Consider the following 16,277-nt stretch of genomic DNA (forward strand, 5'->3'; position numbering starts at 1 on the left):
TTCTTGTATGCATCAGCAACAGTACTCTAACAAAGAGCAATTCGTGGTTTTATGGCACTTGGTATTTACAAAGTGACATATAGCGATCGCAAATTTTGTCTGTCTGTCGGTCTGTGTGTCCTAGTTTTGCTAGTTTGGGCACTCCCGGATAAGCTAGGACAATGAAATTTGGGAAGCGTATTAGAGATCAGACGATATTAAATTAGAAGTAGTTGTTTCCCCAATTTGACATTCGGGAGGGGAGAGGTGTTGGGATGGTTAACTCGGAAACATTAGAAAAAATGAGGTATTTTTAACTTACGAATGGGTGATCGGATCTTAACAGAATTTGACATTTAGAAGGATATTTTGTCTCAGAGCTTTTTTTGAAATCCTGACTGGATCCAGTGATATTGGGGGGAATTGGAGGAGGAAACCTAATATCTTGGAAAACGCTTAGAGTGGAGGGATCGGGATGAAACTTAGTAGAAAAAAAATTAGCACACGTTCTAAATACGTGATTGAAATAACCAAAACGGATTCGCTCTATTTGGGGGGGGGGGGTCAGGGGGAGAGCTAATTCTTAAAAATTAGAAGAATTGAGGTATTTTTAACTTATGAAGAGAAATGATCGGATCTTAATGAAATTTCATATTTAAAAGAACCTTGTAACTCAGATATCTTATTTTAAAGCCCAAGCGGATCCAGTGTCATTTGGTGGAGTTGGGGGGGGGGATCGGGAATCTTGGAAAACACTTAGAGTGGAGAGATCTGGATGAAACTCGGCGGAAAGAATAAGCACAAGTCCAAGATACGTGACTAACATAACTGGGCCGGATCTGCTCTCTATGGAGGAGTTGGAGGGGAGGGCAATTCGGAAAGATTAGAAAAATGAGGTATTTGTAACTTACAAACGGGTGATCAAATCTTAATTAAATTTGATATTTAGAAGGATCTTGTGCCCAGGGCTCTTATTTTAAAGCACAACTAGATCTGGTGACATTGTGGGAGTTGAGGAGGAAACTTGAAATCTTGGAAAACGTGAATATTGAGGTATTTTTATCTTACGAATGGGTGATCGGATCTTAATGAAAACTAATATATAGAAAGATCTCATGTCTTAGATGCTCTATTTTCAATTCGAATGGGATTCGACGATATAGGATGTTGGAGGGGGGAAACAGAAATCTTGGAAACCAGAAAATCTTGGAAAACGCTTAGAGTGGAAAGAAAGGATGAAACTTGATGGTAAGAATAAGCACAAGTTGTAGATACGTGCTTGATATATTTGGAACGGATTTGTTCTCTTTGGAGGAGTTGGGGGGGATTTCTTGAAAATTTGAAAAAAACGATGCATTTTTAACTTACAAATGGGTGATCGGATCTTAATGAAATTTGATATTTAAAAGAACTTCGTGTCTCAGAGCTCTTGTTTTAAGTCCTAACCGTATCCCGTGATATTGGGAGATTTGGAGGGGGAAACGGAAAATCTCTAAAAGCGCTTAGAGTGGAGAGATCGAAATGAAACTCGGTGGGTAGAATAAGCAAATGTCGTAGATTCATGATTGACGTAATTGGACCAGATCCACTCTCTTTTGGGGAGTTAGGGGAGGGGTGCAGTTCTTTGGCGCGAGTTCGGTGCTTTTGAACGTGCTAGGACGATGAAAATTGGTAGGCGTGTCAGGGAGCTGCAAAAAATTGACTTGACAAAGTCGTTTTCCCCGATTCGACCATCTGGGGTCTGAAGGGAGAGGAAAAAAACGAGGTATTTTTAACTTACGAGAGGGTGATCAGATCTTAATGAATTTTGATATTTAGAAGGACTTCGAGACTCAGAGCTCTTATTTTAAATCCCGACCCCCATTAAGCCTTTGATTTTCCTTTTAAATCAATCTATTGATTTTTAAATTTTTGCTAGAGCTCATAACATATAAGCCCTTGGCTCTTCCGACCTCGTCACAAGTGCCATATGAACTCTTAGCTCTGGTTTATACCTGAAGTGTAATAAATCTATTCTTAAAAAACCGTTTCTTTCTAATAATACCTCAAAGTAACCAAATTTGGAATTATTACTTTATCCTGACTGTCAAATTATTTTCAAAAGTCCTTATCACCTAATTTCGTAACTCAGTGCTGAACAAAGCAGGTTTATATGTTTGGACATCTGAATTTTTAAAAGATATTTCCAGTATTTATTTTTTGATGCTAAAATTTAAAATTTAGTGGACTAGAAAATTGAAAAGAAACTATGTAAACGCTACGGTCAAAATCCATAATCGAATGATGTACTTCGAAGCCTATAGTAAAGAGCCATAGGCCTTCAACAAATTATTTTTTACTTTTTTGTAGAGCCACTTCATCTGGAAACGGTGATCTTAAGAACTTTGGAGCAAACTAATTAGGTTGAAAATTGAAAGTTCTATTGCCTCTTTTGAGCGTCAAAAGTAATCCGAGGGAGAACAGCCCCCATTCAGCGGTTATCTTAGCTACCCTCACTCCAGAGGGATCCGGAAAAAATTTGAGACAACAGTTTTGTCCAAAATAGTTTATATATCAAATAACTGTGCCGCCAGGAATAACGTAACCTCTAACAGCCCCAGGGGCAAAGGCTGTATTTTATGCAAGTCCCCCTTGTTTTCAAATAGTACTTTTTATTGTGAAAGTGGAACATACTTGACCTTGCTTTTCTAAAACTGTAACGGTACTACTTGTGAATGCAACAGCAACTACATATGAATACGACTGCAAATATTTAGGATTGTGACTACCTTGAATCTTTAATCACTTGTAACTGCAACTACTTTTGAATTCAACTGTGAATGCTTGTGACAGGGACTATTTACGACTGCTTGCAACTGCAACTGTAAATTTAAATCACTTTAGCCACGACTAATTGTGACAACAATTACTTATGACTTTAAGTATTTCTGACGGCAACTATTTTAGATGGCGATCATGACTATTTGTGACTGTGACGGTTTCAGCTATAACTACTTGTGTGTGCGACTAGCTACTACTACGACTGTACCTACTGGTGACTACTTACGACTACAACTGCAACTACTTGAGATTTCGACTGCTCGTAACTGCGACCGCCACTACTTGCGACTACAACTGTGACTACTTGTAACTGTTAATATTTTTGACTGCATCTGGAACTACTTGCAACTACGACAGCTTATGACTATTATTGCTGCTACTCCGATTATGGCAAAGACTCTGACCGTTTTTGCTACTACGACCAGAACCACTACTAATGCTACTATTTTTGCTACTATTGAGTTAAGCGCATCAGCAAATGAGCTTAATTGCATCTAGGTTGACAAAAATCGCTCATCTGCAATATTTAAGGAGTGGCTAAGGTTATTAAGTTCAAACGTTAAGCAAATGTTGAGGGAGATGACGAACAAAATCAAAAGACACAATGTGTATCCAACTGCTAAAAAGATTGTACATATCAGGTGACGGATCAGGAACTGCTACAAGTTTAAAGTTAAAACTTTAATATAATATTGATGGAGATATTAAACCAAATCAAAATACTCTAGTGCGTCGAGATGTCGAAATAGCATATCTTCAATATCCCAGAAATGACTAAGGGTATTCATTTGAAATTTTCAGGCAAAGCTGTAGGGGATATTGCAAATAATCAAAACGTATTGAGTGCTTTCTTGATGTTAAAATGGTGAATCTGCATTATCTCAGGAAAGCTAAGGGTATTAAGTAGAAACTTTCATTTTGATATCCTGCTCTATATCAGGAACAAATAAGATTATTCAGGAGAAATCACTCAAGAACAACCCAAGGTACTAAGTTTAAAGTTTCGGGGAATGTTAAAGGGAATTTTTAACTAAATTAAAAGACCTTATATAAATCCAGGTTGTCTAAATAGTGCAACTGCAATAACTCTGGAATGGTGATGGTACTATTGAAATTACATGGGAATGTTGAGGAAAATATTGAAAGGAGTCAAAAGATACTGTGTGTATCCAAAAGTCTCTCAGAAAACATTCAAAGTGAATAACCTCAATAAAAAACTTCCGGGTTTTCAAAATAGATAACTTCGAAGACCACACTGCCCTTCCATGACGAAAGTAAAACAGTTCAAAATAGGGATGAAACCTTTTTATTGACAATGAACAAATATAAATTTAACTGGATATTTCGAACACACATACAGGGTTCATCATCAGCAGTAAAACTGTTGATTATGAACACTGTATATGTGTTCGAAATATCCAGTTCAATTTTATATCTGTTTTCCTTTGGTTTTCAAAATGATATGTTTCCCTCACCACCAATCAAAAAATCACGTTAAATTCGCAAACAAAGAGTCAGAAATGAAGAAAGCTAAGTGACACCTCTTTTGAACTTTCTCTCAATAGGCTTCTTTTGAGTATATTGTCTATAAGTTGCTGCAAAAGTTTAGTTCAAAAACCATCGAAATCCTGACTTAAACTTGAAAGAAATTTATACAATAGCTATATTGAATACAATTAAAGCCAATGCTCAGATCACCCTAATCAGCTTAAAGTTTCATTACAGTCAGATTTTTAATTCTTAAGTCGATAACATGACATTCTTGGGAAATATTAATAATAATAACCACTAAGAAAATCGAATGAAAAAGCAATTAAAAGCGAACAAAAATTCATTTTTAAAAATCTCCCCAAAAAAAGTTTCAAAGTATAGCCAAGGCTATAATTAAATCTAATACGAGCAAAAATGAAGTCTTATAATAATCGAAATTACTGTTAAAGAAGGAATAAAAACCGAAACCATCAGGAAATGAAAGAAACTAAATCAGAACACAGTAAGAAAGTAAGGTGAATAATCGTATCAAATTTAAATGAACAAACATTCCTGCAAACAGGAGGTTAGCTGCTGCCTCTCCTTCAATCTAACCCCAACCCCTAATGTAGACTTTCTAACGCCTGTTTTTTCATTTGCACTTTAATTAACACCAAATATATTATATATATTTTTTTTGTAATTATAACATTGCAATGTAAGAAATCAAAGTTAAATAAAATCTTTAATCTTAAATTACTGAAATTTCTATGAGCTAATTTTGTTATACATTAAACGTTCAGTTTATATTTAATATTTTTCCAGTCATCCTGATTATTATAACAATTTTATTTTATTTTTGTATATTTCATTAGTGTTGTGAAAAATAAACGTTACCATCCAAAATACGCTTAGTTTCTAATAAAACATAAATGACAAAATATAAATGAGAAGGTTTAAGGTTAGGGGGGGGGGACCAGTAGCCAAGCTCATGTTTATAATAAAATTGACCTATTTTAGGTTATACTCCAGTATTTGTTTTAAGTTCCACTCGTTTTGGAATTTATTAATTCATATATATATATATATATATATATATATATATATATATATATATATATATATATATATATATATATATATATATATATATATATATATATCAGTATATCTTATCTTCATGCTTGATGTGATTTCTTCTTTTTAAGTTTTGTTCTTTTGATAGATGAGTTTTGATTCTTTGATATTAATTTCTGGTCGCTTTAATTAAAGTTATCTTTTATTTACACGATCCTAAGGAATTCCAACTTAACCAAAACAAAAGATCCGCTTTCTTTTTCACTTGCAGAAATACTTTGAAAAATTAAAATCCCTGATCTGCTAATATACTGATGCAAATTTTAGGACTACAACATCTTGTCTGGCCAAAAAATACGACTGCTAGTATAATGGTAAATATCTGAATCTTAAGTTTCTGTTCTTCCAGTTTCTTGTAAACTTTTGTTGTATATTACCTTCAAGGTTAATGTTATAATTCAAGCATTTTTTTAAGGATTTATTCGACCAGTGTCAACAAGTTTATCCTCTGCATCGCATACATCTTCTTATAGGAGACCTGGTAAGTGTGTGTCATAAAGCTTTTGATTTTTTTTACAAATAGAAATATGGGACAATATGAAAAAAAATAGACTGAGAATGCCTTACTCTAAAAGCTCAGAAACAACTGATTTATAAACAAACAAATTGTGATTTGAAACCCCTCCAACATATGCTCAAGGTTTTCAACCTTCAGAGGTCTTTAATTTATGTCAGAAGATGATTGAAGAAAAATAACAATGGAACTGGGAGGTGGAAACAAATTTTTCCAAAGTTTTGACTTATTCAGATCGTTTATTTTCCACCTGAAAAGAGTAGTATTCCAGTTTTTGGAAAAAAATTATGGTCCCGTTTTCGAGAAAAATTAACAGATTATCTGCAACCATATCAAATTTAATGAGAATTTAATGACATTTAACGCAATTTAATAAGTCAGGTAGACGGCAACAGTTAATTTTCTTCATTTGAACTTTCAGCGTCTTTCTTAGTTTATTCATCAAAAGAACTTTTTTGCCTTCTTTCATAATTTTTGTTCGTTTTTTTTCCAATATATACAATCAATCTTACAAAAACATCTTTGCCAAACCGGGGCAATAAGTCTAAGGATGCTTTTGTTCAAATAGGATATAAGATATAGGTCTTGCAGTTTAATTCTCTGAAGCATTTTCGAAACATTTGTGCAATTTTATAACATTATCACTGATATATTTTAGAACTTACAGTAAAAAGTTGAATCATAAAATCATTTCCCAAAATAGCTAGAAAATTGTTGTTTTAGTGAAAATTATTCCACATTTTTTCTAGTGAAAATACTTAGAAAATCAATCTTTTGAAATCAGACTCACTAATGTCTTGAAATTTTTGGGGCCAAGAAGTTTTCTTTCAAAATCATCGGGCGTTAGACTAGCAATAAAAGTCACAACTGCAAGCTTTTCTTTCTCCAGTTTCTTGTAAAACATATGTTGTATATAGTCTGCTGGGTCACAACAATCCACCATTTAGACCTGGCTTGGATGAGAATAACCAAGGTAACAGAACTAACCAAGCTTAAAAATTCATCCTCTATATTTGATAAATCATTTTATAATTCAAATATTTTTCATTTAGGGCTGTTCCGACCAGGTGCAGTAGGCTCTTCTTCTTCAATACATACGTCTTCTTCTACAAGACCTGGTAAGTTTCAGTTTGCAAGATATTCACCTGTTTTGAACTAAAAATACACAGAAGTGTGAAAATAAAATAAAAACAAGAAAGAAAATATAACTTCTTTAAGGTTAAATTGTCAGAAAAAAATGGTTACATAAGGAAATATTTATGAAAGAGGGAGAATTGGAACAGAAATTTTTTTTATCCGTGAAATTTTAGACGAATAAAGAATCTTCTTTCAAAAGATTCAATTGACAAACTTTTAGGGATGACTTCCCCAGGAAGATCATTCCAGATCAAAGGGTACCGTTGGATGCAGACATTCTTCATGTACTTTGTTTTCGGCTTGCCAGCCTAAAGATAACTCGACCGAACTGTGTGCCTTCGTGTGTGTCTTGTTAGTTGGACAATTGGAGGCAAATTACACGAAAGCTCTAGAGAAGGAGGTAGATTTGTCCGCTTGTAGGAAACACCTTTCGACTGCTACATCAAACTTCTCGATAACAAAGTCATGGGGAACAACTAAACCTGGTCTATTTGCCCTATTTCGCATCTTTTGATGTGGCCCAGCAATGTTTCCAGACTACCAGAATGCAGCAGGCAAAAATAATTAGCAGTGGATCTGATCCGAAAGTGGGATGATCGAGGGGATTGCTAGAAGGCTTTCGCAGCCAGAAGACATCTCCAACTTTCTTTTGCGGAGGCTCACACTTGATCAAGGTGAGTGTGCCAAAAGAGATTTTTATAGAAAGGGATTCGAAGGAGACGAAGCTTGTCAACTTTCTTTATAGCTCCGTTCAAGAAGATTAAGCTCTAATGTATAAACTGTGCTTTTGATTGGCACATGATCAACTCTTTTGTTTTCGATGCTTTTATTCTGACTATCCCAGAGTCAGACCACTTTTAAACATGCAAAAGATCTGTCGGTTGTGGTAGGAAGGCATTAATTGGGCCATCATGTTTTAGGGTGACGAAATATGTTGTGGTGTCATCGCTGAAGCAATACTGAGGTCTTGCAAAGTTGTCTCTCATGTCACTTATGGAAAGATTGAAAAGTATAGGTCCCAATATATTACTTTAGGATGTGGCTGCCCTTATTGGTTATTCGAGGGATTAGAAACCAGAGAGTGATTATTAAGAAGGCTTTTAATCGGCTTTAACATATACCATTGGAAATCATAAACGCAAAAACTCTTCAATAGGCCACGATACCATACTCTGCAGAAAGGTTTAACAATGTCAAATGGCAATAACCTGCTGTGGTATTCTGTCCCCAAAAGTATCATCCAATCCTGGTGGTGGACCACTACGCAGTCAAGTTTCGAACGCTTCTGGCAAAATCTATATTGGTGGTCGCTTAAAACTTCATTCTACTCCAGGTACTTATATAGTAAATAATTTGAAACCTCTCCGTAATCCTTCAAAATACAGGTCTAAAAGAGTCCAAGCTTATTGGACAACCTTCTCATTTAGGTATAGAAATGACTTAGGCAGACTTCGAAATGCGTTGAAAGATTCCTCAGGAAAAAAACAGACGAAAAAGCGATGACAAAAGGTTAAATCAAGACTGCAGGTGTTCAAGACAATATTAGGTAAATTGTCAGGATCCATGGATTTAGTCACATCAAAACTCTGTATAATGCAAAGTATATTAGGAGTGAAATTGTTCACACAATCAAGGCCACGATCAATTTAATTTGGGAAACAGGGATTCTATTTACTTTCGTCTTCGATATTTGAGAGTTTGAGAAAAGCCATGGTAAGAGCTTCCATTTTTTTCTACGGTTCTTGGACAATACTTCGGTCACTAATTTTTAGTGAAAGAATCAAAGCTCTTTGGAACGACGGTAAGGCCTTTTTGACAACTTTTCAGTAGATCCTAGCAGAGGTATTTTGGACCTTGGAAGGAAATTTCTCTTTGGATTGAACACGTACCTTTTGTTTTATTCGGATAATATTTTGAGAGGATGGATGCTGAACCAAGGTTTGTCCTTAGTGTATGCCTAGGTCTACTTTTAGGGGATGTAACTTGTGATAAAGTCGAAAATGGCCTGCTGGTACCTTGATACAAATTTTCCCGGGACCTTAAAGGAGGAAGACTTTCCATTTCTGAAAAGTAGGTGCTTTTCTTAACCCATATCAGTCTCCTCTTTTATTGCCAGATTTGTTGCAATTGCTTTAGAGAAGGATGAAAACCAAGATTTCCGTATGCAATAACGGCTAATGGTCTCTTTTGAAGGCATGAGTGTTAACCCTAAAGAAATCTGGGTGATCCATAAGATCATCCATGAGTCTTAACCTTAAAAGAATCTGGATGATCCATAAATACATATTGACAAGGTGGACCATTTGCTCCATAACGGGTGTTAAATACAGGTAGAAGAGAATGTTTATTGGTTTTAAGTTTGAGTCTATGTTAGGTACCCTACTGGAGTTGGTAAATAATTAGTGGTCGGCCATTTTTGAAGGAAATTTAATTCTTTCCCAGTATATAAGTGCGCAAAAGTTTGACTGTCTGCCCAAATTCTTAAGAACGTCTCTTAAAACCCAAGGGCTGTCTAATTAGAATATGAGGCTTGTTAGTGCTAAGAACTTTAGTATGAAGAGCAGGGTATTGAAGAGGGGACAATTCCTCCATATATGAATAATTTCTGTCATTTTTGGGCTTAGTGCTGCCCCTAACTTTCAGTAAAAGAAACTAGATTGTTTTAGTAGTCTTTTGTTTTGATTTAATTTCTGATCGTTTAAACAATGCCAGGAAATCAATGCACCTCCACGGATTCTTTTGAGGTACGACTGTTTCATGGTTAGTTACATTTTGTAAAAGGGACATCTGCATGTCTTTTCTACCAAGATTAATTTCTCCAGCAGCCCCCCCCCATGATTCTTATAAAAAAAATTGATAAAATTTATCTCTAATATCATGTTACTTCGATTACTCTTGATTACAATTTAAAACCGTATTGCATCTGTCTCTTGCTTAGATTATGTCAAATCGCTTTGTATATATCGATTTAGATTTTAAAATAAAGTCATTTATTATTGTAGCCTACCATGTATGACACCATTATTCACTTTATATTTGAAGATGCAGTTTTTTTTTAATATTCTTTTTTTTTGCATATTATTGTTTACATTCTTTTATTACAATGTATTACTATTCATTGTTTTCTACTACAATATTTCAGTAGCTTCAATTGGCACTGGGCATTGCAACTTCCTTTCAATTAAGCCTTGAACAATTTTAATTGAAATATAGAAAAAAATAATATACCTGAACAAAATTTATTTTATGTTTTGGTTCTGGTTGTTCTTGGTCACGCTATGACGGTGAAGTCCTTGCAATCCCCTCTATTGACATTGAAATTGACAACTCTTTGCCATTCAAATTGAAGTTTAAAGTTTTAAAAATATGAAGTTTAAAGCTCAGTAAAAAAAAAGCTCATTTATTGTATTTGTTATTCAAAATAATGTTCAACTTTCAAAAATTAGCGTCTCCAAAGTATTTTCCTGTAGATATAATTTTGAAAACTTACGTAATGCAGTATCTTAGAGTAATTTTTATGTGAATTGTTTTCATCTGAAATACGAAGGAATGGCATTTGTTTACCTCTTATTTACGATAGTTAATTAAAATGTTCTAACTATAAGTTCGATTAAGTTCAAGAGTAATAAAATAAAAATGGGAAATTTTCGACTAGCAAAAGTAAAGACTACAATTAAAGCAACAAAAAGATCTTTCAGCATAGTCTATCTCTGCCCAATATTGACAATGAACTTTGAATCTCCTCTACAACAAAAATGAGCAAATGCTCTAACCCAATGGTTCCAAAACGATTTTTGCCCATACACAATCTAGGCATTTCTAAAATCCTGATGCCCCGCTTGTGATATTTAAATTTTGTTACTCAAAATTACACGCGTACTCACCTGAAGAAAGCATTTATACTATCGTTTGTCTCTTTTGCTCATTAAATGCATACGAATACATACGCTAGAGTATACTGTGACGAAAGGTATATGTGCTGTACATGACGCTGCAAAATATTCTCACGCTCCACCGGTTGGGCCTGTCCCCCGCGTTAGGAATCAGGGCTCAAACCCAAAGTTAACTGGACAAATAGGCTTTTTTCTCGCAATGCACCACGAATAAAATGCTTTATGTAGCACAGTAGCCTTAAACAACAACAACACTTTCAGTCCATGTGTTTTCAAAGGCAACGCTAAACAACTTATTATCATAATTACCAAGAGCAAGAGCTTTGTTCAGGAGAGGGATTTTTTGTATGCATACAACACTGTTAATACAATGCATGACGTCATTTCATTTCACGTCGTGACGTCATGACCCAGCAAAATACCAAACACCAAAATAAACCGAAAATATGTAGCACACTAACCTTAAATATCAACAACACTTTCAGCTCACTTGTTTCTGAAAGGCAACGCTAAACTAACTATTTACAATTACCAACAGCAAAACCTTGAGCAAATAGAGTGAATTTTTGTCTGTATGCAAAACCTTTAACATTTGATTTTTGTCTTTTTCAAAATTAAGGCTAGAGTACACTTAGCCAAAGGGTACGTGTCTTGCTTATGACCCACCAAAATATTCCCATGCTCCACCTGTGGGGCCTGTGCCCCGTGTTTGGCAGTACAGTTAAAACCTCAGGACAATTGGACGAATTTTTTTTTTCTCACAATGCACCAAAAATAGAATGCTTTATGTAAGACGGTGACCTTAAACAACAACAAAACCTTCAGTTCACATGTTTTGAAAGGCAAAGCTAAGCTAATTATTCACAATTACCAAGAGCAAAAGCATTGGTAAAGAGAGGGAATTTTTGTTGCCTGTATGCAACACCTTTAATACAATGCATGACGTGATTTCAGTAATATAATGTTTCTTTTTGCTCTTTAAATGTATATGAATGTAACGAAATTTATATGATTTTTTTCCAAAATTAAGGCTAGAGTATAGTTAACCAAAGGATACACGTCCTGCATATAACCCACAAAAATTTTCCCAAGTCACACTAGTGGGACCTGTGTCCCTGTTGGGCGTCACAAGCTAAAACCCGATGACAATTATACCAAAGGTTTTTTTTTCTCACGATGTACCGAGAAGAGTAAGATCAGGACCCAGGGGAGGGATCAGAAAAACTTGTTCACTGCATAAACTCTATTGGTTTGAAGTTCCAGCTTTAGAACCACTATCCTTCTTCATTGTCGTTCTAATGTCCCTTTCATTCAAAAAAGAAATGAAGTGTTTGTAAGATTTACACCGGATAATACACAGGATTATAGCTATAATGCTTTATTGCTATATATTATGATAGGTACATACTTTAACACGAGCATTTTTCTAACGAAAGTAAAACAGTTCAAAATATGGATGATAGCTTTTTATTGACAGTGAATAAATATAAAATTATTTAACTGGATATTTCGAACACATATAAAGTGTTCATCATCAGCAGTAGAACTAAGCAGTAAGACTGTCTTTTAGTTTTACTGCTGATGATGAACACTATATATGTGTTCGAAATATCCAGTTAAATAATTTTATATCTATTCACTGTCAATAAAAAGGTATCATCCCTATTTGAACTGTTTTACTTTCGTCATGGAAAGGCAGTGTGGTCTTCGAAGTTATCTAAGCTTTTTTCTTGCGTTAAAGCTATATTTGAAAGGCATATGTACATATTTTTTCCGTATATAAGGATGCAGTTCTATTGGACGTTTCAAAACTATCAATGTTTGCTTATTCTGTATTACTTCCCACTTATGTTTACATTTACAACCCATTGTTTACTTTTTTTATGCATAAAAGCATGCAACATCAGATAAATCCATATTCTATTCAAAAGAATCACGAATCCTTTATATTTTCAGGCATTGGTGGTTTCCACCGCCCTGGCCTTCTCCGACCAACAACTGGATTTAGAGGATAAGCCGTTCCCCTGACGTAACCGCAAGCCCATTGGTTGCAAAAATGCTGAAATCTCGTATTCTGTGCTTTATTCTGAAAACTTTACTCTGCACAATATATTCTAAAACTTTGTTCTGAGCAACATAACTCGCTTACAATATATGATCAAAAAATAATTGCTGTTTCTAGATTAGGATTTATGTTTTCTTCAACCTTAATGTCCAGGAACTTTTTTTATCGATATTATATCGGACTAAGTGCTTCTTCCACTTTCCCCGAATTTTTGGGAATTTCCCAAAAATTCCAGGAAATCACCGAAAAAATAATGTTCTCCAAATCCCCGAAAACTCCCCAAATATTTTCTTTTCCCTTGACCTACCAGAAAATAGAGTTAGTGGAAGGGTAACTGTTCATTCCATAATTTTAATACTCTTTTGCACCTTTGTACTATGGAACGCTGGTGAACGCAAGATATTGAAAACTCCATTTTGCAAACCAAACTGGAAATGAAACGATTGAATGCGGATTCCTCCTCTTTTATTATAAATATACGAATGGCAAAAATGTTGTCATGTGTCAGGCTAATGGGACTGCCAAAGAAGAAGCTACGATTATCTCTAGACTTAAAATTTAATAGTAAGCCAATTTTGTCATCCTCTAGTAATTTTTCTAGCTGTTCATCCTTTTTTAAATCGCTCATTCCTATTTTGGTTACGGCACACCAAAAACAAAATACTTTGAAGTGATTTTCATTGCTTTATTTTATATGATAATAGACCAAACTAATATCTGATGATTTTATCTCTATTCAGAATTTAATGTTCTATGATAGTTATCAGATAGCCCATGGTAACAAACTGTAAGTAAGGAGGAACCTGGCTCGATAGTAACCATAACTCTAGAAAACAACAGACATATCAAAAGGTTTGGCTTATTATGTTGGTACCAAATATGTAAGATACTTCAAGTTAAGCATTACTCTTCAAAGACTACGAGCCTGGGAAAATTTGCTTAATTTTTGAAAAAAGGAGAAAACACTCCCTAAAAACCTCAAAGAACCTTAACAAAAATAACATCATCAGATTCAGCGCATAAGAGAAGCGACTATATAGGGTTAAAGCCCCTATGTGCAGAAATACAGACTTTCGAAGAAGATGTAGTTTTTCCATGAGGATGGCAAATATGCCCCTTTCCGCGTTCTTTCCCCTCAAAATTGTAGGGTAAAAATTTGAAGATACCGTAGGCATTTTGTTCAGCATAGCTGAGAGACCCAATGACTTTGCCTTTGGAGTTAATTTGACCTCCCACAGCCCCTGGGGAAAGGTCTTGAAAATATATAATTTGCCCTTTGTTTACGTATAATACCTGTTATTTGGAAGTAAGCAGTCTTTTTTCGGGTAAAGGATTGAATTTTCTGCTGGAGGATTTTCTACAGGGACAACTTTCCATTAGGAGGGATATTTACTGGGGATAAAATTTTGAGGGGCAATTTTTCACCGGGGGGATTAGCCTAAACAAAATTCTTTTTATTTATTTTAAGTTCCTCTTTGTAAACCCAATCTTACGCGTGGAGATGTTAAGGGTAATTTCCAAGATAAATTTTTACGTTATTAAATTGTCTGGACGATTTTTCCGGGGAGAGGAATAATTTATCCGTGGAGGTGGAGCTGGATTTTCTGGCATTTAAAAAACCATCCCGTCTGAAAGTACGCCTAAAGAGCAACATTAAAATGAACAAAAAATATTACATACATGAAGAGGATTGCCCCCTCTTTCTTTATGCTTAAGTTTGAATTTAGTCCTGATTCCGCAAGACTGACTCCGGAAACACAATTGTAGTTTAAATAGAATAGAAGCTTCAGTACTAAAAAACTTCAAGAATAGTCGGCTGTTTAGAGGGGGCAGTCCCCTTATTATGCTATTGTTTCTATTCGTTTTAATTTTTAATGCTGCTCCTTGCTTTCATGTTATTTTCTAATTAATTTCTTAGTGTAAGTTCATGTTTGCTTACCAAAAATTATTCACTAATTTGGAGAAATCATGCCACTTGTTATTTCTCTGCATGCGATTTTTGCCTTTCTATAATTTATTTCTAATACTATCTACTGTAGTACATAGTATATACTATAGTATATACCATTTCTATACTATATAATGACATAAAAGTCTCGTTTTCGGGCTAAGAGAACTAAGCAGCAAACATAATATAAACCCTAAAGCAATGAAGCACCAGAGAGTAATTCAGTCTTTTTTTTTTAATTTGAAAACTGTTTTGAGGTTTTGTCCGCAATATCACCTATATTCGTATTTAGCTCTAGATTCCAATTGCGTACTCTGGCTTTAAAAACTACTCTGTTAAAAACTTGATTTACTACGCGGATCCAAGCCCTACTTGAGCCTGAAAACGAAGCTATAACCGATTTTGGCTCCCAAATTTTTTCAAAAACCAATTTTTTCAATTTTTTCAAATTTGTTCCTTTTTGAATTTGCCCCTGAATCTTGGACTTGTCCCCAAACCATTCCTCAGTTTTTAAAACTTGTTCCCGAATTTTCAGACTTGAGAGTGAAAGTCCTGATTGGAGTTCACGGAGTTTATGATGCAAGTTGAAAATATTAGTGGTTCATCAAAATAGCACCTGAAGTCCTAAAACAAAGAGGTTTGAGAGCAATGTCTACAATTATAAAAACATTTAATTTTCGATTTATACCTAAAGAAAAAAGATGCAAAATTAGGTTTGTTTACAATTGTGAATATTGGATACGTTTTTAGGAGAAATTCAATTGCCCTCCAATTATTTGGTCACTTATAAAGAGCCCTAGAACTTCAAATTTCCCTTCGAATAAACACTCTCGAGATATTCTTGGACCACTGGATCGATACGATGAACTCTGGGAAAAAATAAACAACATATAAGCACACATCAGTGATCTTTTTTATGATAAAAGATTACAAAATTCCACATTTTTGGATATAGGAGCTTGAAACCTTTATAGTAGGTTTTCTGGTGGTGTGATTTTCTTTAAGATTATATCACTTTTAGGCGTTTTTTTTTTTCAAAAATTAGGCAAATTTTCTTAGGCTCTTAACTTTTTTAAGGGTAAGACTAAACTTGATGAAACTTATATATTAGAAATTAACATAAAAATCCAATTCTTTTGATATATATTTATTAGTATCATAATTTTGTTTTTAGAGTTTTGGTTACTATTGAGCCGGGTCGCTCCTTACTTAAGGTCGAACAAACTGTTAGATTAGTACGAAATGCGGATGCATGAATTTTTCATAATTAATTTGATTAATTAGGTGACAATTTTTGCGATTAATATTGGCCTA

At 34.5% G+C, this 16,277-nt stretch overlaps 1 protein-coding gene across 1 annotated transcript in view; it reads left to right on the forward strand.

Moving 5' to 3' along the window:
- The window catches only part of LOC136026854 (uncharacterized), a 40,183-nt gene extending 27,064 nt beyond the window's left edge, over nucleotides 1–13,119 (forward strand). Inside the window, exons 4-6 of the mRNA XM_065703575.1 lie at nucleotides 5,822–5,887; nucleotides 6,973–7,038; nucleotides 12,907–13,119. Coding sequence (XP_065559647.1) covers nucleotides 5,822–5,887; nucleotides 6,973–7,038; nucleotides 12,907–12,965 — 191 coding nt within the window. The 3' untranslated portion in view covers nucleotides 12,966–13,119. The remainder of the gene's footprint in view (nucleotides 1–5,821; nucleotides 5,888–6,972; nucleotides 7,039–12,906) is intronic.
- The last annotated feature ends 3,158 nt before the right edge of the window (nucleotides 13,120–16,277 follow it).

The sequence above is a fragment of the Artemia franciscana genome, chromosome 5 (assembly GCF_032884065.1).
Source record: "Artemia franciscana chromosome 5, ASM3288406v1, whole genome shotgun sequence".
NCBI lineage: Eukaryota > Metazoa > Arthropoda > Branchiopoda > Anostraca > Artemiidae > Artemia > Artemia franciscana.